This window comes from Sceloporus undulatus, chromosome 5 (assembly GCF_019175285.1).
Source record: "Sceloporus undulatus isolate JIND9_A2432 ecotype Alabama chromosome 5, SceUnd_v1.1, whole genome shotgun sequence".
Taxonomy (NCBI): Eukaryota; Metazoa; Chordata; class Lepidosauria; order Squamata; family Phrynosomatidae; genus Sceloporus; species Sceloporus undulatus.
This window is the reverse complement of record NC_056526.1, coordinates 172,977,078-173,000,372: the sequence shown is the minus strand read 5'-3', so window position 1 is coordinate 173,000,372 and position 23,295 is coordinate 172,977,078. Positions and strand designations below refer to the sequence as shown.

The 23,295-nt window shown below is 37.7% G+C and overlaps 1 protein-coding gene across 1 annotated transcript in view; it reads right to left on the bottom strand.

The window, feature by feature from the left end:
- Nucleotides 1-23,295, bottom strand: part of UNC5C (unc-5 netrin receptor C) — a 154,761-nt gene that overhangs the window by 107,567 nt on the left and 23,899 nt on the right. Inside the window, exon 3 of the mRNA XM_042469705.1 lies at nucleotides 18,490-18,633. Coding sequence (XP_042325639.1) covers nucleotides 18,490-18,633 — 144 coding nt within the window. The remainder of the gene's footprint in view (nucleotides 1-18,489; nucleotides 18,634-23,295) is intronic.

Here is a 23,295-nt window from a genome sequence, read left to right as displayed (position 1 = left end):
TAGTATCTTTTCTAATGAGTCATGACTTCTCATGATATGGTCAAAGTATGCCAGCCTCAACTTGATAATCTTGGCTTCCAGGGAGATTTTAGGCTTGGTCTGTTCAAGGACTCATTTATTTGTCTTTTTGGCTGTCCGTGGTATCCTCAGCACTCTTCTCCAGCATGCCAGCTCAAATGAATTGATGTATTCTGCTCCCATGATCTATGTGGGAGCAGATGATGCTGCATTTCTACATTTGGTCCTTTAGTGAGTAGATGCAAGGGGGAGTAATGAGCAAACAGCAAAGTGCTAGAGGGGTGACATGCATGTTAGATTAGATTAGCCTAAACTAGCCTGCTGCCCTTGGGTTGAAGATGCTACAACAGCCCCAATTGTGAAGTAAGATGAAAGTGCCAGTCTAAATGACCTTTACACTTGAACTGGAAGGCATTGGTAGTCATCATTTTGCCTATCACTTCAGGCAGCAAGATATACCTTGACTCAGACATGTATTGCCTCCATTAAATTTTTATAAAAGCAAATATTACTACAGCAGAAAAAGAGATAGCAAGAAAAAATGCAGTGTTTATTGCAACAACATACACACATGGCACCAAACAGGATAGAGAAAATAAACCACAAGTATTCAAGGTTACTGCAGTAAATGGAGCAGTAGTGTATGAAGAGCAGATAATAATGCAAGCTTGTTCCCTGGAGCTTGGTTTCACTTTCCCCCATCTACCTGTTGAAGCATTAATTTAGACTGATTTTAATACTCCAACCTTTTAAATCATGATGCTCTCTGTTCATAACACATTTTGTTTATGAAAGCACAATTCTGCTGGCAGCTTCATTAACTTGTAAGGCTGATAATTTGTTTGTGTTGCTTCTGAACAATCTAAATCCTTTTCCTTATAATGAAAAAATACAACTACAGATGGGCACAGATAAAGCCCATTTCCCACCAGTACTTCAGAAGGATTTAATAATTTCAAACTCTCCCCCAACATTTCTTTTTTCCTTCCATTGCAGCAACTTGATATGCTGCAATGCTTGAAAAAAAATGCCATTCCATTCCATTTGGTCAATGATCTACAAACTAAAACTATCCTTAACTACAGATCCTGACATAATAGTCTGTAATGTCCTTAAAATAGCCATTAGAGACTATCAAGTAAATAATGCCCTTTAAGAAGAAGGAGGAGGAGAAAAAAAATAATCGTGCGCTTAAAAGGCAATGGATGTCTTATATTCTGGTTACTCGCTTATGTGTACTGACAGAAAGATTCCACTAAGATATTTCAGAACAAGGAAGATGCTAGTTTACTACACAATCTGTTTACCAGACAGCAGAAACATTAATGCCAAGAAACACACTAGCCATTGTACTCATTTTAGAAATACCTCCCAAAAGAATGGGAAAAATAAATAAATCAATAAGTAAACCATAAGTATGAAATACAATACTTTATGTGAAACAGTATGTTTCTCATGTGCTGGACTCATGTCTTCTCTCAAGATTCAATGCTACTGCATTTTCCAAACATTCAAAATACAGTATTATTGTTGTGCAGGGTCCGTTTGTACAGCACACTTAAACAATTTTTTTACAAATGTTTTAACACAATGAGTGACAAGTGATATGATTTTCTCTCCTTAGGTCTGTGGACTATTTCATAAAGTTTCATTGTTTATTTTTTATATTTATAAATTTCTGGGGAGCATATTTATTCTCCTACTGTACAGCTTCAGATGCATTAACTTCCAGAGTTGTTGACAGATCCAAGAAAAACTGGCTTGTTACATTTAGATTATGGTTGAATGGGAAAAATAAAGTTGGCACTGGACCTATGTTTATAGCTGCAAAAAGGAGGTATATAAGCCCCCAAAGAAAAGGCAAGGTAAAAGTAGCTATACTTGTAAGAGTGCAGAGCTGTAGGTGGCAATTTCACAGTGCGTTTCTGTGAATCCATTTTCTATGCCCAAAATCCCCAAACAACAGTGAAATTTTACTCCCTTTAAAAAGCAGCTAAAATAAATAAAGCCATGTCTTGAATTTAAAGCATAGTAACATTCAATTCATGGACTTCATGTTCAGCCATCCTGCACTAACATAGGTTCTTCTCCAAGAATTTATGAAATGTTCTTCCACTAAAAGACATAATGAACATCCAGGTACAGAGTATATTAAAATCTTTACCCATGAATCAGTAGAAAAGTCAATACACTAAGAAGGGTCTCACTGTTAGAATTTGTGGCCTATATGATTTTGGCGTTCTGTGGCAGCCTTCTTCTACCTGATATCCTCCAGAACTTTCATCTTCCCTATACAGAATGGCCATTGATGGCTGTTGTAGTTCACATATATGCAAGATGCCAGGCTGAGACTGGCTACTGCATTTCTGAAGTTAAGGTGTAGAGGTAGGTCTGTTCAGTCAAGGGTAAATTACGAAGGAAACCAAGATTTTGTGAGTATATCATTTTAGCCCTTTTATAGGCTATCACATTGGTGAATAACAGGGATCAACTTTGTAGATTTTCTTTATTAAAAGGCAGGGTGTTGCTCTCAATTTTCTTCACTTTAAAAAAATATTGCACTTTGCTCCATTTTTGTAGATGCTACATTTCTCCACACTTTTACATGTTTAAACCACTAGTCCTCAAGGAATTCCCTTTGTGTGAAATTACCACTTAATCTCTTCTTGTACTTTTGCTGGATGCAAGTGGTTTGTGGCTAAAACTTAAAGGATATCTTTTGTCATGTTCTGCAAAATGTGATAAGAGGCAGGTGAGATGCCTTCAAGGCAGTGCTAATGCAAGAATGACTAATGAACAGGCATGAAAAACAGACACTTGTCAACTAGGAATTAAATGTAAACCAGGAGCATACTGAACAATGGTGTATTACTGTCAAAAAAGATGGATTTCTGCCCTTGGTAGACCTTAAAGACTCCCTATTTCCCTCTCATGCTCTTCTCAGTAATTCTAACTAGGACATTTTCCCTAAAACAAACATAGTAGGAGCTTACAGAAAACAAGAAGAGCTTTTATATGCATTTTTCTTTGACTCAGGCTTTGATTTAAAGCAAACCCGGGGTGCTTAAGCACTCTTACACACTTTTTTTTAAGAGAGAGAAAAGGTTTAAACAACCTAAGGATCATTCACTAAATGTTTATTCAGATGTATGCAATCACATGTAGAATGGAGTCAAGATTTCACATTACTACAAACTAGCATTTTAAAATCTTTATTGATGAGAGATTTTAAGGCATTGGTTTGTCTTGAGAAACAACAAACCAAATATTATTTTTATCAATAATTCAAGCCTGTTATTAAAATGGATGCATTCCTGTTGAAGTCCTCAAGTAAAAGCACAAAATTAGGTTTGTGGATGGAAAGATAGGGGCAGCAATGCTGAGGATTTGCAAAAGGTCTAAGAATACACACTGATGTCTCCTCTTCCTTCTTTTGAGAGCTGATAGATTTTATTAATTTTGAACTGAACAATAATGAACAGTTAAGACTTCCATTCTCCCTGCTCTCTCATCCATCATAATAAAGATAGTTCAGGTTGAAATCTTTCCCCCATTTATCAAGAAGCAAATCCCACTGAACTCAGTAAGGTTTACTTTTTTGTAGACATATACAGAATTGCATTGCCAGTGAAAAACAATTAACAGATCAAAAACAAAATAAACGCTGAACCAATTATATATATATATGGGAAGAAACAGAAAATTAATGGAAGAACTATAATAAAAAGATGAAAAGATGGCAGATTCATTTAAAAAACAACCGTATGACTATGCACCTCTGATTTTAAAAAGTGAAGTAAGAGCTGTACTCAGAGCACTTCAGAGAAATAAGTCACCAGGAACAGAGTGCATACTAATAGAGTTGCTCCAAACCACAGAGAAAGAATCTACTCTAGTCCTAACTAAAATGAGTAAACCAATTTGGAAAACAAAACAATGGTCCAAAGATTGGAAATGCTCAGTATACATTCCAATCCCCAAAAGTCAAATAAATGTGTATTAGAGCAGATCAGGCCTGAACTCTTGCTAAATGCCAAAACGACTGAATTGAGACTATCATGCTGCATGCATCATGAGAAGACAGAAGACATGGCTGATTAGAAAAGACAATGCTGCTTGGCAAGTTAGAAGGCAGTAGCAAAAGGAGATAAACCCAGTCAAGGAAACCATGGCTCTGACATGAAGCCATGAACCGGGGTACTGATAACAGGTTGACTTGGAGGTTTGTTGTTCATGAGGTCATCTTAAGTTGAAGTTGACTTGATTTTAGTTAACAATTCAGAATGGTGGATTTGGACATTTAAATCTCCATTTCCATAACAGACTGGAGATCTATTATGTGTTTGAGATCAATAATATCAGTATGTACAACAAAAGCTGGCCTGATAATAGTGATAACAGGGAATATTTCAAAGCCATTCTGGTTTTGCTGTCCATTCCAGATTTTCTGTTCTGCTCTGTAAAGACTGCATGATTCAAGAACTTGCTATGTACCTCTGTGGTTAATTGCAGAAGGCCACACTTCGGTCCAAAGGATCTGGCATTAGTCAATTAGTCCCAAAGGTGCTACAATGATTCCTTTGCATACTATAACTGTCTAAATGTGAAATGGATACATTCATCTCAGCTGATGAAAGCTATTGTGAGGTTTCAGAACTTTCAGAAAACAGTATTTTTCATGTTGAGAAACATCTGAGTTCAGGTATGGATGCATTATGTACATCTTCATATGCAGTGCCCATGATTAAAACAAAAGTGTGATTGGATTCATATGTGTCTCACCAATTTGTAATCTTCTGTAATGTTTACAAACAGATAGACATTATTTATATACAGCCATTATTTTATGCAAGGTATATATTTAATACACTAAAGAAGCGAAAACAGCAAGCCTTGCAACTATCTTTTCCACAAATACTCCTCCTAACTTTTCACAAAACTTAAAGTAATCACTTACTATCTACTTATTAATTGTAATAAATTCCTGCCTACCCCTGCCAATTATGAAAGTGACCCAAAATTATATAACAACTTTAATTTAGTGAGAGATAATGGCAGTTCTTTTGTAGTGTAATTGCAACTAATTTGTTAAAGGGGAATGATCTCACTGGATAGTGGTGGAAGACTATTACAGTACATGGCCCAAAGTGCTGGTTCTTGCTGAGTTTGCAATGGCTAACAACAAGAAATATTTTGGATTTGCTCCTGCTGGGCTGTTTGCTTTTGCCTCATGTTTTTTGTGTGCTGAAGTGGTAACATGGTGGATGAAGGAAGAGTGTGTTTTGTACTTTAGGTTGGTAACTTGTACTATTTAGATTTTATTTAGAATATACACAGTGACAACATAATTAATTTAGAGACCTCTGAAAAATGTGGAAACAACGAACTACTTGCCAAAAAGTGTAACACTTTACATTTCCAAAATCTTGCTTTTAGAGCTATGTTGTCAAATCTTAGACTTTGAATTCTCACCCATTCATTACCTGTGTTATAGTATAATGAATGTTAAAAGGGGAATAATAATCCTGTACTGGTATCTTTGTTGTTGTCTGCCTTTGAGTTATTTCTGCCTTATGGCAATCCTAAAGTGACCCATTTGATGGGCTTTCCTTGGTAGGGTTTATTTAGAGGGGGTTTTGCCTTTGCTTTCTTTGGAGGCTGAGAGAGTGTGACTTGCCAAAATTCACCCAGCGGGTTTCCAAGACTTTCCATGGCAGGGCATTGGAACCATGTTGATTAAAAAAAAAAATCATTGGTGCACTCCATTAGCCATTGTATGTTTGCAGGGTGGTCCCTACTGCCTCTACCTTTCCTAAACTCTGCTTGTACCTCTGGAATCTCTCTCTCTATATGTAATCGGTGTCTGTGTTGCAGAATTTTAAGTATAACTTTGCTTGCTTGAGAGATGCATGCTATGGTTTTGCTCCATGTGTTTACTTCTACTCAATTCCTGCATCTACAGATGCTAACAGCCTGGGATACCATAGCTCATCTGCTCTGCCAGTAAGAATTCCGTTCAAGAGTTTGGGTGGTGGCCCCATGTTCATTGTACCATACAGTTTAAAGTGAAAGTAAAGTACTATAACTGTAGAGAGGGAGCTATCCAGCAGCAACAGCCACAAAGCTGTCCAAAATCACTGTAGTACTGTAAACCTCCAGATTCTACTTACTGTACTGAGTGGTTAGCAAGGATACAGCAATTTCCAGGCCCAGATAGCAGCAGTTTAATGCCTTGCTTTGAAGAGGCTTTGGTGTCAAAAATTGTAGCGTTCACAAGTCTACATTCTGTTAAAAAAACCACTTTTCTTTTCAACTGAAGTTTATATTCTAGGGATGTAAATCTTCTGCTATTATGTCCTTGCATGCAAGAGTGGAATACTGCAGAAGTTTTCTTCCTATCAAGGAAGATCACAAAAGCTGTTTAATTTGTTGTTTTGTTGTTGTTGTTGTTTATTTATAACACCCTTTCCACCAAAGGGTGGTACATCAAAACATATGCAATAAAAAGTGAATAATAAAACACCACACTATAAAATACTAAAATAATAGATTAATATGCTAAAAACAAAACAAACAAAATCTTCCTCAGTCACTGCCCATCTCGGCCAGTTTAGGCATTCTCAGAAACTTAATCCGGTAAATTGAAGAGGAAGGGGTAATGCACAAATTGGGTGATTACAGGAGTAGTCAGTGGACATTTCTGTGGTACTTTTCAGGCACTTGAATAAGGGACCTGTTTAATTTACTATCTAGAATTACTACATTTTCCCACCAGGGCACATTCTAGGGCATGGTTAGGCCTACTCATATGACTAAATTGGTGATGCACCATCCCTAACCCTACCCCATGCACAAAAAGCAAAATATTTCGCCATGTCACATTTCAATCCAGATAGCTGATTTCACAGTGATGAGAGAATCTAGTCAGGCTATGAATAATTATAATATAAAAGCTTACAAATAGCAATGTAGCATCCCCCAAGGCCATGGATTAACTGTTGGAAAGTGATGTAACTATACATTCACTTAAAAAAAAAAACAAGAAAAAATTAGAACAACCAACACTGGCAATGAATTCCCATACACAATAGAACAAATAATCAAACATCCGTCTAGGCTGTGGGAAACAACACAAATTTTCTGTGGCCATGTTCTAGAAGAATTTATTCTTGATGTTTTGCCTGTATCTGGTGTTGGTTATTACTTTTAAAGCCTTACATGGCCTGAGTCCAACCTATCTAAGGGATCACCTACTTCCGTAAAATCCACCCCACACCCTCAGGTTCTCTGGGAGGAATTTATTACAACCTATAAAGGCCAGACTAGCTGCAACCTTCCAGAGGATATTCTCTGCTGCTGCTCCCAGACTGTGGAATCAGATTGTAGAATGCCTTGCCAGAGGAGATCCGTCAAATTATTTCTTGTTTTGTTAAGAATGAGACCATTTTCAAAAATTCTTTACATCTTGGCTTTTTATCCAGAGGATAAACCAAACTTCAACCAAACTGCTTCTACCACTCCTGGTACTGAAACTTAAAGTTCAGACCCTGGGGTCTTTTGAAAAACTTGGCCTAAATCTACTGGAGTAGGCCAACTGAATCAATGGAATATATGTAAGTGTTGATGCTATCAAGAACCTTTTGACTAAGTAGGGCTACTCCAGTAGGGCATTAAGTGGGAACTGGAATAAGATCTTTGCTGCAAGCAAAAGGTAACTGAATTTTGTCATCTCTGCTTTGGTGGCAGATAGTAATTTCCTCGACTTATGTATGATTATAGGGCAACAGTACTCAATGATCAACTATCTGTTACATCCTGTGTGGAGACATCCTTATGTATTGCTGGCCATGTTTTATAACTTTGAGAAAGTTGGGAACTCAAGAGATATACTGAACCTTATCTTCTAGAATAATTTTATCTCACTGAAGGTGCCTTATTCCTTTAATATGCCAGAACATAATTTTTTGTGTGTCCATCCTGCTTCCTCTTCTTAACATTGTCAGCATTATCAAGACACAGACGTGAAAATAAACTTCAGAAACAATACTGTATGGGCATTGGACTCCAAATGAAAGAGGTCAGCAGAATGGTGTCAATAGTGGATGTGCAATTGTTATTTTTGGCTTTTGATGTTTGTTGTTGTTGTTGTATAAATGCCTTTTCCACGAACAGAGAGCTAATAAATCAGGAAAACCTCTTTACTTTTCACTGCCACATTAATCTTATCTGAGCATAGCATATTATGTATGAGTGGAAGCTATACTCAAACTTCTTTGTATTACAACAAACTTGTGGAAAAGGGAGATTTTTCAGATAACTCTGCTGGAAATAGCACTTTTAAATTAAGTCCAGTAACAACAAATCGTTAAGTGATATTGAATTCCTCCTTTAAAAGGCATTTATTGAGTTACTCTTGATTTGGTTTCCGAATAATCCATAAAGATGTATTTATTTATCTTCCAGGTGTTTCAAAAGGGCTATTTATTTGACAGAATTCTAAAATAATGTTGCTCATTTTCACAACCCAAAAATTGTTTAGTGTGTTCTCTTGCAATATTTGAGGTGGAAGATGGATAAGGACTTGAATAAAGAAAATCTATGATAGAAAGAAAGAATGGGAAATTGTACATACTATAGAATATGGGCAATACAGTATGAAAAGTGTGATGGGCTAGGATGATAAGAACACAGTGAAAAGTTAAGCTATACAAAACAGATCCTTTACTTCTACCACAATCTGCACAAACACCCATCTAAGTGTCTGTACCTAACTAACAGCATATACAATGGGCCCTCCATATTCACTGGGGTAAGGAGCACAGAACCCCTCTGAAAGTGGGAAAACCACAAATATGAAACTATTTTTGTTTTACCAGAGAATCTGGGAATCTCTAGGTCCTCCAGTACAATCTATAGTCAACATCCACCAAAAGTTGACCACAGAATCATGCTGGAGGATCTATAAATGCACAGAGAAATATTTTCTCTAGGAATCTCTAGGTCCTTCAACAGAATTCTATGGTCACCTTCTTGGTTGTGCTGGAGGACATAGAAATTCCTAGGAGAACATATGCATCAAACCCACAAATAATCAAATCAGAAAAACTCACAACCACAAAAATGGAGAGCTGCATTCTTAAAATGCTATAGATCTGTACAGAAGAGCAAAATATTTGGGTGTATGATGGCCTCCATGTGATATGGGGCAATGAAACAGCTGTTTTGAAGCTATTCAATGTGCCCAACCTATCAAGGGGTTTAATATTTAGAACTGTGGATAGCTTCTTTAAAGTTTGGACTATAGCCCAGTGTGGATTCTCTATCCTGCTCACACAGAAGCTACCAGCTACCACTGGCATAATGCAAATATCAACAACTTCAGTGTCCTCATTGACCAGTTAAATTTTTAATAGTTCTTTCACTCTTCTCATTCCTGTTTACTACCCTTTATACAACAAGGCCTTATACAACATTATATATTACTTGTTAATTTCTCTGGTCTCCATTCTCTGGTCTCTTAACCATTATTTCTTGTTCTGTCCCACAACACACCCAGTTCAGTCAGAGTTTAACCTTTACCTCTTTTGTGGGAAAATTCTGCTTCAAGTTATACTGTGCAGTACCATATACATGCCTGATCGTATGTGCATCTTTAACATACTGCAAAATTAACATGTTATAAAATAGAGTCTACAGGGAAGCATCTGTTGTGCAAAGGTCACTGGACCTCTGTCCCAAGAACTGCTAATCTGTCCCTGTGGGAAGGAGTCATTCTACTGAACATCAGACTTTAGTTACACTTTCTCTGCTTTTGAATATAGACTCTGCCTCATGTGATAGAATGTTAGGGATAATTTATTATGTTGTTAACTGCCTTTGAGTCAATCTCAACCCATGGTGACCCTGTGAATGAGGGATCTCCAAGTCATACTATCTGCTCAGCTCCTAAAGGTTCAGGCTCTGGACCTCTCTGACTGAGTCTAACCATCTGGCGTTTGGTCTTTCTCTCTTTCTACTGTCCTCTATCTTTCCAAGCATTATTGCATTTTCTAATCAGTCATGCCTTCTCATGATGTGGCCAAATTACAACAGCTTTAATTTAGTCATCTTGGCTTTCAAGGGGACTTCAGACTTGATCTGTTCTAGGACCCATTTGTTTGTCTTTTTGGGCATCCATGATACCTCAGCATTCATATCCAGCACCACATCCCAAATAAATTTATTCCTTTTCTATCCCTTTTCTTCACTGTCCAGCTCTCATATACGCACATGTTGTTTGGGAATACCATAGTTTGGATGATCCTAACTTTAGTGGCTTAATAAATCATACTACAGTGGGCTCTTCCCTTATGCAGGGATCTGTTCCAGACCCCCCACGTAAGAGGAATTCCACGTATGCTCAAACTCCATTGAAGATAATGAGGCTTGTGCATGTGATGTCACGTGCGCCATTACAGCATCTGAACGCGCCAAGGCTTCTTTTGGTGCGGACTTCCAGCATATGCTGGAGCCCGTGTAAGGTGTGCCTGCGTATAACGCCAGCACACTGTATGTCCCTATCAGGAAGACACTTCTTGGTCCTCCAGACAGAATATAAATTCCTTTAAATTGTATGTCACAACTGAGATATTCTGATACAGCTTGCAGTATGAATCACAACCAATCAGCCTATCAATCAATCAATGTATTTGTTGTTTTGAACAGCTATGGCAAAGTTTAAAGTAAAGAAGCAGCTGGTGTGACATTCTTCATAGCCACCTGAAGGTGGCATACATACAATCTCTCATGACACACTGTCCTCAATGCCTGGATCTGAGGAACAACCCCTTAGAGATAAGCATTTAGGTTTAGTCATCTTATTAGTCTCTCTCCAGTAAACATCTAAGATCCATGTTACTTCCCCCCCACTCATTTTGTGAGAAACTCTACATTTTTACTGACCACACTGTTATGTAGGTTTTGATTCCTGCCTAGCCCTGCAGTTATTAAAACAAATATAAACTTCTTTTCAAGGCTGTATTTTCATTCCTCCTTTCAGATTACTTTTTCTTAGTTCTGTTAGATTCATTGTAGAAGAGGGATGTTGATAAAATGTGAGACGGGAGGGGACTTAATGGCAACTGAAAAGAGCTGTCCAGAAGACACATTAATTATACCACCTCAAGAAACAGTTACTGTGGTGGTTTAAAATGGGGGGAAAGTGGCTCTTTCTTCTGCATGTGCTGCAAAACACTAATTATGTCACAGTAGCACAGTGCGACTTGTGTGGAAATTGCCAGAATTGGCCATTAAGAGAAGCAATGGAAGCCAGTTGAACCCTTTATGCGCCTCTTTCCTCCCACCAACTGTAACAGCCTTCATTTTAATGTACTTATTAAAAATGAAAAATCTCTACTTGTGAGATAGAGAACAAGAGCATTGTGCTTATTCCTCCCACTTCTTTTTGCTGTCACACAATATTGACTGCATTTGCCATCAACATATTCTCAAGCAGATCCCTTTATTTCTGTAGAGTTATTCTGGAGCAAACAGACTGAAGGGCATGCAGCAGCAGGGCTGGGGGAAGAAACACCAGTCATTTATGAAAAGAAAAATACTGGCCTTCTTCACATAGCTCCATTTACCAGTCAAGATTGAATGGAATAATTCTGGCAAAAGAACTGCTTCTGTCAGGAAGAGGAATGCAATTCTTCAGAAATTTTGTTCCCTAAGGAAGTGAAAATAATTTTAGGAATTTTCTTCCCACTGTGAGCAAGTAATCAAAAACAGCACTGCTTTTGAAGATTATTTGCAGTTTGAAACTTTTTGACGGCAAAATTTTCATATGTATTTTTGCACAGAAAACATTTTATCCACAAGGATAAATAATATTGATGCAGAGAATAATATTGATGCACAGAAATGTTATTTCCTGTACAAAATAAAAAAGAGAGAGAGAGAGTTAATATAAAATGGCATGGTTGCTTATCTTCTGCTCAGGAAATAGATTTTTTTGTGAAGAAAATAATATTGCTATGTGGAAATACTATTTCCTGAACAGAAAAGGCTGTTTCCTACACAGAAAATGCTGTTTTCTATGCACATCACCCATATGTAAATTCTGCACTGAATAAGTCTCCAGGTATAGCATTTTTTGTACAGGTTTTCCCCCCTGTATAGAAATACCACTATGTTCAGAAAATACTAGTTTCTGCTCAATTTACCCACATGCAAATTTTGCACAGGGTAAATCTCAAACTGCAAAGATTCTTGTCAGTCCAGGATTCTTCTCATTGTGTTTTCTCAACATTTGAAAAACACGAGTAAAAAAAAAAAAATCACAATTTTTGAATATTTTCTAATATTCTTTCCATCTCCAGAGAAGATCCTTTCCTTGCCATATCTAGCAATCCCTGAGGTATTCAGGACTGTTTACATTGGTGCAGTACAGACCTCCCCTTTTCTTGCCAGGTTGGGGGCAGCCTCACCAGCAACCCAAAGGCCTCAACCCGGTGCTTTTCGGGACCAAGGAGAAGCAAAATGCCCTAGGACACCCTGACAGGCGCAGCCATGGGATAAATGGGGCCGCCCGGCCCCTTTCTCCCATGGCTTCATTCCTGCGGCCATCTGGTTGCCGCGGGAATGAAGCTTGTGGCACCGCAATGAAAGAGCGGCTCCTTTGTTGCGGCGCTGAAACCAGGAGTTGGCGCTGTCATGACACCACTTCCTGTGTGCCACATTTGGGCATTCAGTGGTGGAGCCAGCATTGTGGCAGCCCCCGTGTAGATGGGAGGCCGCCATGATGACACCGCCACCACGTAGTAGGGTTGCAGGGCATGCGGATGCTCTGCCCCTGGGCAACCCTACTACGTGTCCAATCTGGCGCAAAGTGCCGGTCTGAACTGGACCTTTGTGAAATCAGATGGGATCAAGTGTGTTTATGGTAGTCTGGTAGTCTGGTGAGACAGTAGAATTTTGATTGTTATTTGCTACCTTCTGAACAATTTACAGAGAAATGTGGTATATGAATGTTTGATCTGAAAATATACAGATTGTCTTGTTTTTAAAAAATGAGTCTGATACCAGGGTGCTTTTGTTTTTATGCATTGCCAAGTGAACCCTTATGGGTTGAGAAGTAATATATAAATATATAAATACTAAGAATAAATAAATAGGAGTTGTTGCTGTGTGCCTTCAATTCACTTCTGACTTATGGCAACTCTAAGGCAAGCCTATCATGGGATTTTCTTGGCAAGATTTGATCTGAGGAAGTTTTGGGAGTTGAACCCTGGTCTCCAGAGTTGTAGTACAACACTCAAACCAATAATAAAAATAAATACATGAATGAATGAATAAATACACTATGTTTTCTGGTATTTATCTCAATAAAATGGGAACACAACTGGGCTGCAAGTCATTGTAGCCTTAACAGCTCAGGAACAGTGAACGTGTTGGCCCATGATGCTGTATAGCAAAAGTCTTTTACTTGTGTATCTGAAGCACATTTAATTTTAAAATCCAATCCCAACAAGTAGCTGTCAAATACAGTCATCAGTCTAATTTCTAATTATCAATGTGGGTTCAAATAAAGTATTCTTTAAAAAAGCATTGGACTATTAAGCCTCTGTAGCATTTGCAGTTTTAAACTAGAGACTTAATCAAGAGGAAATGCACTGGAATCTACTATACGTAGTACTCACAGCTTATGAAACCTCTCTTTTTTTGCTTGCTGCACCATCAAATGATGATTGAGAAAGACTTTAACTCTCTTACAGAGGCCTAGGGGCCAGTAAAGGAGCCAATGCAGTAGTGAAGCAAAATTAATAAATGAAATTAAAAATCTTAATTGATCCAGTAGATGTAGTAGTCACATACCTGGGGCACAACTACAACTGATAATGTGGATATATGAAATTTTTTGCTTATACTATGGAAACCCTCAGATGAAAGGTAGACAAGAGATACATTATTTGTTTCTGACACTGCTTCTATTTCCCACTATTATATACTTAGTATTTTAACTATTTTTGTGCACATAAAAGCACTTTGCCTTTGCTAGTTCAGTAATCCTGATGGAATCCATTAGGCTGGTATTTTGATTGTCCTCTCTCTCTCTCTCTCTCTCTCTTAGTATTCTTTTTTTAAGACCTTAGCGTGAATCATTAAAACTGCAAAAAACTGTAAAGACTTTAAAATTCTTGTGTATTTATTACTATAGAATATTTAGCCTACTGTATGCTTATTTAAGCCTTGAGTTGCAACTGCTACTGCACTTTTTGATGTGCTGTATGAAGTAGCATTTTTAGTAATATGGTTATAGACGCTCCCTTCCTCACCCCAATTTCTGCATCTATGGGAATTACTTCCTAGCTGCCATTCAGTCTTTTCTTCCAACACATTCTTTTCCAATCCTACAAACACCACTGACACGCTGGGATTCACATAGCAACATTCCTTTACCCCTTCCCTTTATCTCTTGCTTCTTAGTGACAGTACCATATTTTTCTACAACATTCTTAATCTCTTCAGTGTCGTACATAAAGTCTGTATGAGCAACACATTTCTGTAGAGACCAAATCACAACTTTTCATCTACCTCCATTACAACAATTTTATCTTTGCAGCTTCAGTGGCTGGGCACAGAACTCTTTCTGGGTTCTATGGGGCCAATTATAATTGAATATTGCAAACACAAATGTTAAAGTCTCTCTTTCTCTCCCCCCACCCCACACACAAATGCTGTATTGTTCTGACTCAAAGGTTCCATGTATCCAATGAGTTACCAATGCAGGACAATTGATCCTATTGTGAAGGTGATTCCCACTCACTCAATTATTTTCCTCTTGTAGCAGCACAATAGGTTTTGTTATCCCACTACTTCCACAAAATTGTGAAGAACACTTTTAGTGTTTCTATTGTGGCAGCCCAAAGGAGTTTTTCTATTCCCTTGCTATCACCAATTTGTTACAGACTCTCTTTAAAATCTCTCTATACTTTGTTTTAAAATGCTTTAGATTAGTAGTGTGGATATATACTCAAACTGTAGACAAGCTTTCACTAAAATAATAACAAAACTTTATTTAGCAGATGTTTCAAACAATAGATACTTAGGGGCTCGACAGACTGCCCCAAAGGGACGGCAGGATACCACTCCTTCCCTAACTGGATCAGGGCCACAGCAACTTCATGCCACAGCCCTGATCCGGTCTTTCAAGAGCACAAAAAGGAGCTGCAAAAAGCAGCCACTTTTTGTGCCCTCAAAAGGGTGCCATAGCTTCAGCAGCGTGGATATATGGTGTTCCTTCAGCGCTGCGTCGTATGAATTCCTGAAACTTTTTGTTTAGTAGTGTTCCTTTGGAAATTAACAAAAATATTTTTTACCCCTTTAGAAGATCTTTTCTCTTTTTGATCTGTCGATTTTTTAGTTTGTACAACTCCAAGACCTTTAACAATTTTTTTAAAAAAAATCTGCTATTTTTTTATGATTCTCCTGAGCTTCACCGTTTAATATACCAGAAATTTTGTCCATTTCCACCACATCTACCATTCTCAGAATCCAACTATCTGTAGAAGGAATATCCGGGGTTTTCCATTTTTGAGAAAGCAATACCCTTGCAACTGTTACCACATATAAAATTTGCTTCCAGTATTTATTTCTGTCTGTCATTTTATACAGTTTGTCATGTTTAATAGGTACAGCTCTGGTGCAAAATCAAAATAAATGTTAAAAATGTCTTGAGCTTGTTTTATGACGTTATTTCCAAAACTTCTCTATTATCGGGCAGGTCCACCACATGTGGTACCATGCACCAGCATTTTTATGACATTTCCAGCACAAAGAAATATTTTTTCTCTGCCACCATTTCACCTGCACAATGTCCCAGAAGAGCAGAGGGAGTGTAGTGTTCTTATTTTATTATGTTTAGAATGTTTTATGTTTATTATGTTTTAAATGTCTTTTTAATGTTGTTTTAACTTGTGTTTTTAAATCAGAGTTAATTTAATTGTACTTTAAGATTTGAATTAAGAGGGTTTTTTTTTTTAAGTTGTATTGTGTTTTTAAGGTGTCATATGCTGCCTTGGATCCTGTATTGAGAGAAAAATAGGATATAAAATCAGACAATGAATCCATCCCTCCATCAATCAATCAAGCCAATATATATGACCATGTTTAAGACATATCTTACTTTCCAAATGGAATCCTCAGTTAGTGCAGGTTTTCTCAGCTGGTTCATACATGTATATTAATACCTTGATATTTTTAAAGAAATATTTGATCACGGCTACACTTGCTTATCAAAAACTGAATATGTGAGCTGATTCCATCAAAGAGTATTGAGTAAGCAGGAAAGTAGGCAAGAATCTGAGTGGCTAGTTGTTTACGTCTGGGATGAAGACTCCAGGAAACCAGAATTCAAATCAGTGAAATCTACTGGGTGACGCTGACCAAGTCATACACTTTCAGCCTCAGAGCAAGGCAATGCTGAACCTCTTCTGAATAAATCTTCCCAAGAAAACTCTATAGTATGGTTGCCATATATGGGAGTCAAACTAAAGGAACATAACAATAGCAGGTAGGGAAGTAACAATAAATCTGTAACTATACACACATATGGTATCAGTTGATGGTGCAGTAATCAAACAATAAAACATTCATATGTGTAACGGTCCCGATTGATCTACTGGGCTCTGTGTTCAATTTGTGCATCTTTGGTAACTTTTCAGAAAGACTGGTCAAATACTTTAAATTTCTACTGACATTAAAAATAAAAAAATAAGCAGTTTAAATGGAAAACAGATTAAAATTTATCAGAAGAATCAGTTATGATTGCCATTTTCAACTTAAAGTCTCTCTATGTCCTTGGATTTTTGGGAAAGAATTATTCTAATAGCTTTTACAGTTTTTCATAGGAAAATTGTACTTCCTAATCAAACTTTTTTCCCGTGGAGAATTCATTCATTTTTTACTAGAAGAGAAATTCTCTTTCACTAAAATGCCAGGCTAAATGCCAGACAGATAGCTGGCTTCTAGTGAGCATTCACCAAAAGCTGTTTGTTTCATTTCCCGAAAGGCCAAACATTTTTTAAAAAGTATGTAAAAAAAAATATCCCAGACTCTGACTAATGTGTCTTGCCTCCACTGTAAGTCAGAGTAAACTCATTTCAGTCTACATGTTAGTGGAATGAGAATCTGCAGAGCAAATACTGCATTAGGACACTCCTCGCTTGGAAGATTAATGAAAATTAAATATTTGTATAATAGTCTAGATAGCTGTGTTTCCAAGAATTGTTCACCTTGAGTTGTGTCAAGGGAAGGGTGAAGTACTGATATGACAGCAGAAGAAACCATTCAATATTTGTATGAGTATCAATAGGATAAATATGGCATTAAAAAAACCAAACCTTTATTCTCCCTTTAATTGAGGCAAACCAAGCCATATGTAGTCTCTATTCATACTTGCTAAATAATGAAATAAAATGGTTACACGGATCTCATCTACAATCATGGGATTGCATTTATCCTGTCAGGAGGTTTATTTGGATAAAATAACTGTTTGACTGCAGACAATTTCCTTGGATTAAAGGCCATTATTTGCAGTGCACTTCAGATCTGACAGATTAATGGATCCACATGGTACAGCTTGGAAGTTCAAGTGTCTGTCAAGAGAAATAAATATCCAATTTTCATTTGTGAATTTGGAAAACACTATTCATTTTCATTTCTTCTGCAGTACCCAAAGAAATGCTCACAAAGGACTTAAGAATCATACTAATTCTCACAGGTTTCTGTTACATACATTTAGCAAACTAAATAAATACTGAAAAGCTAAACAACATATTTGAAAAGCACTATTGGTCTTAGCCAGAGCCTGAAAAATTACTTGTTTTGGAATAAAGCTTCTAAAATCTCCCAGCCAGTATTACATGTAGGCAAAAATATTTTGCATACCCTTCAGCATTTCAAACATATTCAAACTTTTTATTCATACCCATCAAATCCCAGTTCCCCTTGGCACTTCTTTGGGAGGAAGTGCCAAAGAGGTGCCAGCACTGCCGTTTTCCCATCCAGGCATTTAAAACAGTCAGAAGTGGCAATGTGGCAGAGAGAGTAAAGGTGCTTCTTTTAGGTACTTCTGGGATCAATTAAGCTCTTGCCTTTTGCCAATCTACTCAGAGAAGGAGATGGTTCCTTCTCCTCCTTCTTTTTAAAATAAGATTTAAAGTAAAATACTTACACTGACTAATGGGTAAGTCAACCCAGTTTTTTTTTGGGTCAACTTTCTGTCTAAAATTTCTAGACTTATACTAGAGTATATACTGTAATAAATCAGTATAGTGCAATCTTCTTCCATTCATTCTCATTGTTGAGGGTGCCAACAGTGTAGGAAGAGAAATAACTAACCATGAAATCAGACATAGCATGATACAAAATTCTGCCACTGAAACAAGATATAACAGGATATGTTATAGACATAAGAAAAGAAACACTTACATGCAATACGAACATAGGCTTTCCTGCTCTTGGTAGTGCCAGCTGAGCTCCAGGCAACACACTGACACCAGTAGTCTTCAGGGCCAAAGAGTTCTTCAACTTGCTGGCGTGAAATCTCAATGCTTACTTCTCGGACAATCAGTCCTACCAAAACACAACCAATAGCTTCATGTTTATTTCAGTACTTGGAGGGGAAAATGTATATATACTCAATGAATATTAACAGCAGCAGACACATGGTTTACCATCATGGTGTGCTGGGCAATCTCTGTACAAAAAGATAATGTGTTAAGCTTATTTCCGAAGCCCTTGCACATTGTTATAATGTTAATCAAGTAGATCCCTTATATGGTTTAATGTTCACATTCACAACTGTTTCAAGATTTTCAAAAGATACAGAGAAAAGGTGAGGGTTCTTTCCTCATTGTTGCTGATGGGATAAGTTGGTACCTGTCTGGTACCTATTTATTCACATGTCCCTTCTATGTGGGTTCAGAGAAGATGAACAAACAAGAAATGGTGGAAGCAGCAAACAACCAAGCAATGTGTTCCTCTTAGCTTTGCCTTGGAAGTATGTCAAGGGGGAAGGCAAGGAAGGGAAGAAGAAGCAATTGTATGATCTCTCTGGAGCATGGCTGGTTAGGGTCTAATTGGGTCTCTAGAATAGTTTAAAAAATTGTGCTCCCTTTTTACACATTAATGAGTTATCCTAAAAGTCACATATATAAATGAATAAATATAAAATAAGATGCAAAATACAACAGATAACTACACCAAACTTTCAAGGGTAATTCAGACTTGCAACTGTAAGATTACAACTTAGAAATATCAGGAGATCCATGGAAGTGACTGAAAAAAATGGAAATGAAGCTATACCATTTCTCTTCAGCACTGGGTCTGTGAGAGGCCTCAATCTACTATACCAACTGAACCATTGATAATATGGCCCAGCCTTTCAGAATATTTTTCTTTAAAGTCCCACTCTACACAACCTGGGACTGGGACTGCTAAACATACCTAGAAAAAGTAGCAACTGTTTATTTCCTGTGCTTCCTTTAAAAAACCGAAATTGACATTTCCCCCAAGAATCTAAGGAGCTTATTGCATGGATATTTAAATCATTTTACCCTAACCTTTAATTCAGGTAACATCCTGATATTATCGCAAGGTTTTTGGATCCAATTTTGCTGCCTGAATACATTCCAGGTCCATCCCCGCTTCCAGAGCTGCTCCTCACAGCTCTTTTCAGAACCAGGAGTTTTCTGGTTTGAATAAATGGCCACCGGAGCCCTCCTGGAAGCGGGGATGGACACGGGATGGATTTGGGTGGCAAAATTGGAGCCAAAAACCTTGTGGAAATATCAGGAAGCTTATCCATGCAATAAGCCCCTAAAACATATCTTATTTCTACTGAGATATTCCCCTGCTTTCTGAGGTAGAGATTATGTCTGTGTGTGTCCCTAAATTCTTTCTCCTATACTCCTGAGGCCCTTTCACATTACACAATTATATCACTTTAATTGTCATCACAACATCTCCTTGAGCCCTGAACTTTGGGGGTTGCCATGAGCTGGGGTAGACTCGGGCAGTTAACAACAAGCCCCTGAAATGGAGCCAAACTGGAAAAAGAAAAATACATTTTGGAGCTGGGAAAGAGCCCTAGTGTAGCTTCAACCCTGGTTACATTTTGATTTGCAATAGTCTAAGTTAAAGTTTTTACCTGTTTGCACAGACTCAGTTCTGGAAATGTAACCTTTGAAAAGTGACAGCAATATGCTTTGGTTTGTTTAAATTAATTGCAGTAAGAGTGTATTCATATAAACCCAAGCATGACCATGCTAACTATGTTTGGAAATGGACTATGCTATGTGGGCTGCACATTCTGATTATTTGTTCAAGACAAGGAACAGATGTTATATTAATAACAGCACTACATGCTCATGCATCAGTTTTACCTTGGTGAGGTTTTGCCTAGTTTATTGTTTAAAAAACTCAAAACAGCTCCAGGTGCTCTTAGGTGTTTCACAGTTACTTGAACACTGGTATCCAGAAGTGTGGTGGTTTCTCTCTGTCTAGAAATCTTCAGGCAGAGGCTGGATTGCCACAAGTTGCATTTTTTGTAGGTCTGGATTTCAGTGTCAAGAAAGTGGTTGGATATATAACCTACAAGATTATTTCCAACTCTGTATAAGTATGATGATTATTAAAATTTCATACACTGCTGTCAATCAATAGTTAGAAAGTCAGGCATTTGCTAAGAATCCCCAACTGGTAAAGTTCACAGTCATATGCCTCTTTAAGCAATCAAAGGATGTGTTTTTAAAGCTGTCAATACATTATAAAGAATGAACTCTAAATGGTATGTTAATATTTTAAAATGCTGTGTAAACCTGTTAATGACATGCACTGCAAATGTTATACAGTATATAATATTCTAGTAAGTCTCAGTTTGTCTCTGCTTACATGATAAGCTTTGCTTGAAATCTTGATGTGTTAGCTATACATATATATGCACTTTTGCATATATGTACTTGCTATTGCTATTGTTAAGTATCTTAATACTCTCTACTGTTGGCTGTACTAGCAAACAAAAGTACAATAAGAAAATGGCAGTTGCACTGAGGCTGCTGTCACAATGCAGAATTAATGTAGTTTGACACAGCTTTAACTGTCATGACTCCATCCTATGAAATCCTGGGGTTTGTAGTTTATTGTGGCACCAGAACTCTATGATAGAGGCTAAATATATCACAAAACTGAAAAAATCCCAGAATTCTATAGCACTGAGTAAAGTAAAGGAAAGTAGTCTCAAACTGCATTAATTCAGTAATGTAGAAGCAGCCTGAAATATTTTTAGAGGGGGGATAATCTATTAAGTCTCTCAACTACAGTAAATGATCAGACACAATGCAGAAGAATGTGCTAATCCTCTCCCTCCAGTTTGAAAGAAATCCAGCATTCTTCCTTTCTGCTTGAGGAAGGGAATTAGAGACAGGAGAACATTTGCCCATAGTTGTGCCTAAGGAAAACTTGCCTCCCCATTAACATCCTGGCCCTGGGCTGTTGGTGGGGGGCGATCGAGCAGGCAGGTAAAAACAGACAAAATAATAGTTAAAAGGTGTTCAATGGCTCTCCTCACATGTCATCTATGCATGTGGGCAAGGGGGAGGTTCCAGGGGGCGTAATGTGTTCTACTGTATTTGGGGATCAATGTAGCAATTTGCTATGTTTGGATGCCCGATAAGCACCTAAGCGATCGAAAGCTTAATAAAAAAAATTGTCTACACATGCGATTTGCCTTACCACCCTGCTTCCTCCCACTCCACCAGGGAACGGCTATGTACAACCAGGGGAAATGGCGCCAGTAATGCAGGAAAGAGAAACAAGTGGGTGACACCCCACCCCCAGGCCAGCCCCTTGAGCCTGCTCCTTCCATCCCCAAGTTCCTGAATCAGACACCCCTTTTGTTCCCATTTGTTTGCTCTGACCAGAAACCGGGAAGTCCAGGAAAAACCTCTAAAAATGTGCAGGCGTCAAATTAATCCGTTTATTCCATCACTGATTTGGGTTTTCCAAGGAAACGATTACATGGGGATCAGATCCAAATTCCAATGGGAACGATTCTGCGAGTGAGGATCGAATGTGCAATCAAATGGGAATGAGGCCCCATAATCTGCATCTGGATCCGCTTTATAAGCCAGTGGGAATGGGGCCCTAGTTTAGTGTGAATGCTAGCTAGGCTCAAACATGGCAAACCTTGATGTAGTATGGTAGTCATATTCTTAGGCTCATAAAGAGAAAGATATTCAAGATTTTCCTTTCATTTTTCTATGTTTTTCTTCCTTCTTTTCTCCTGGGTGAGGAGATAATATGGGGAGACACAGCACTAGAGGAAGTTTTCCTTAGGCACAACTACTAGGGCAAATGTTCTCCTGTCCTCTAATTCCCTTCCCAAGCAGAAAGAAAATGCTGGATTTCTTTCAAACGGAGGGAGAGGAGTTCAAATCTTCGCTTGTGTCTGATCATTTACTGTAGTGAGAGACTTAATAGATTATCCCCCCCCCCTCTACAAAATATTTCATCCCCCCCCCCCTAAAAAGTTCGGCTGCTGCTACATTGCTGATTAAGGCAGTTTGAGACTACTTTCCTTTCCTTTATCAGTGCGAAGAATTCGGGGATTTTTTCAGTTTTGTGATATATTAGCCTCTATCATAGAGTTCTGGTGCCAAATAAACTACAAACCCCAGGATTCATAGAATGGAGTCATGACAGTTAAAGCTGTGTCAAACACATAATTCTGCATGTGACAGCAGCCTCAGTGCAACTGCCACTTTCTTATTGTACTTTTGTTTGCTAGTACAGCCAACAGTAGAGAGTGTTAAGATACTTAACAATAGCAATAGCAAGTACATATATGCAAAAAGTGCAAATATGTATAGTAACAAATCAAGATTCAATGCAAAAAGCTTATAATAAGCAGAGACAAACGGAGACTTATTAGAATATTATGTATAACATTTGCAGTGCAATGTCATTAACACAGTTTACAACAGCATTTTAAAAATATTAACATACCATTTAGAGTTCATTCTTTTATAATGTATGACAAGCTTAAAAACGCACCTTTGATTGCTTAAAGAGGCATATGACTGTGAACTTTACCAGTGGGGTTGTTCTAGCAAATGCCTGACTTTCTAACTATGATGAACAGCAGTGTATGAAATTTTAATAATCATCAACTTTATAACAGAGTTGGAAATAACTTGTAGGTTATAATTCCACCACTTTCCTGACACTGAAATCCGA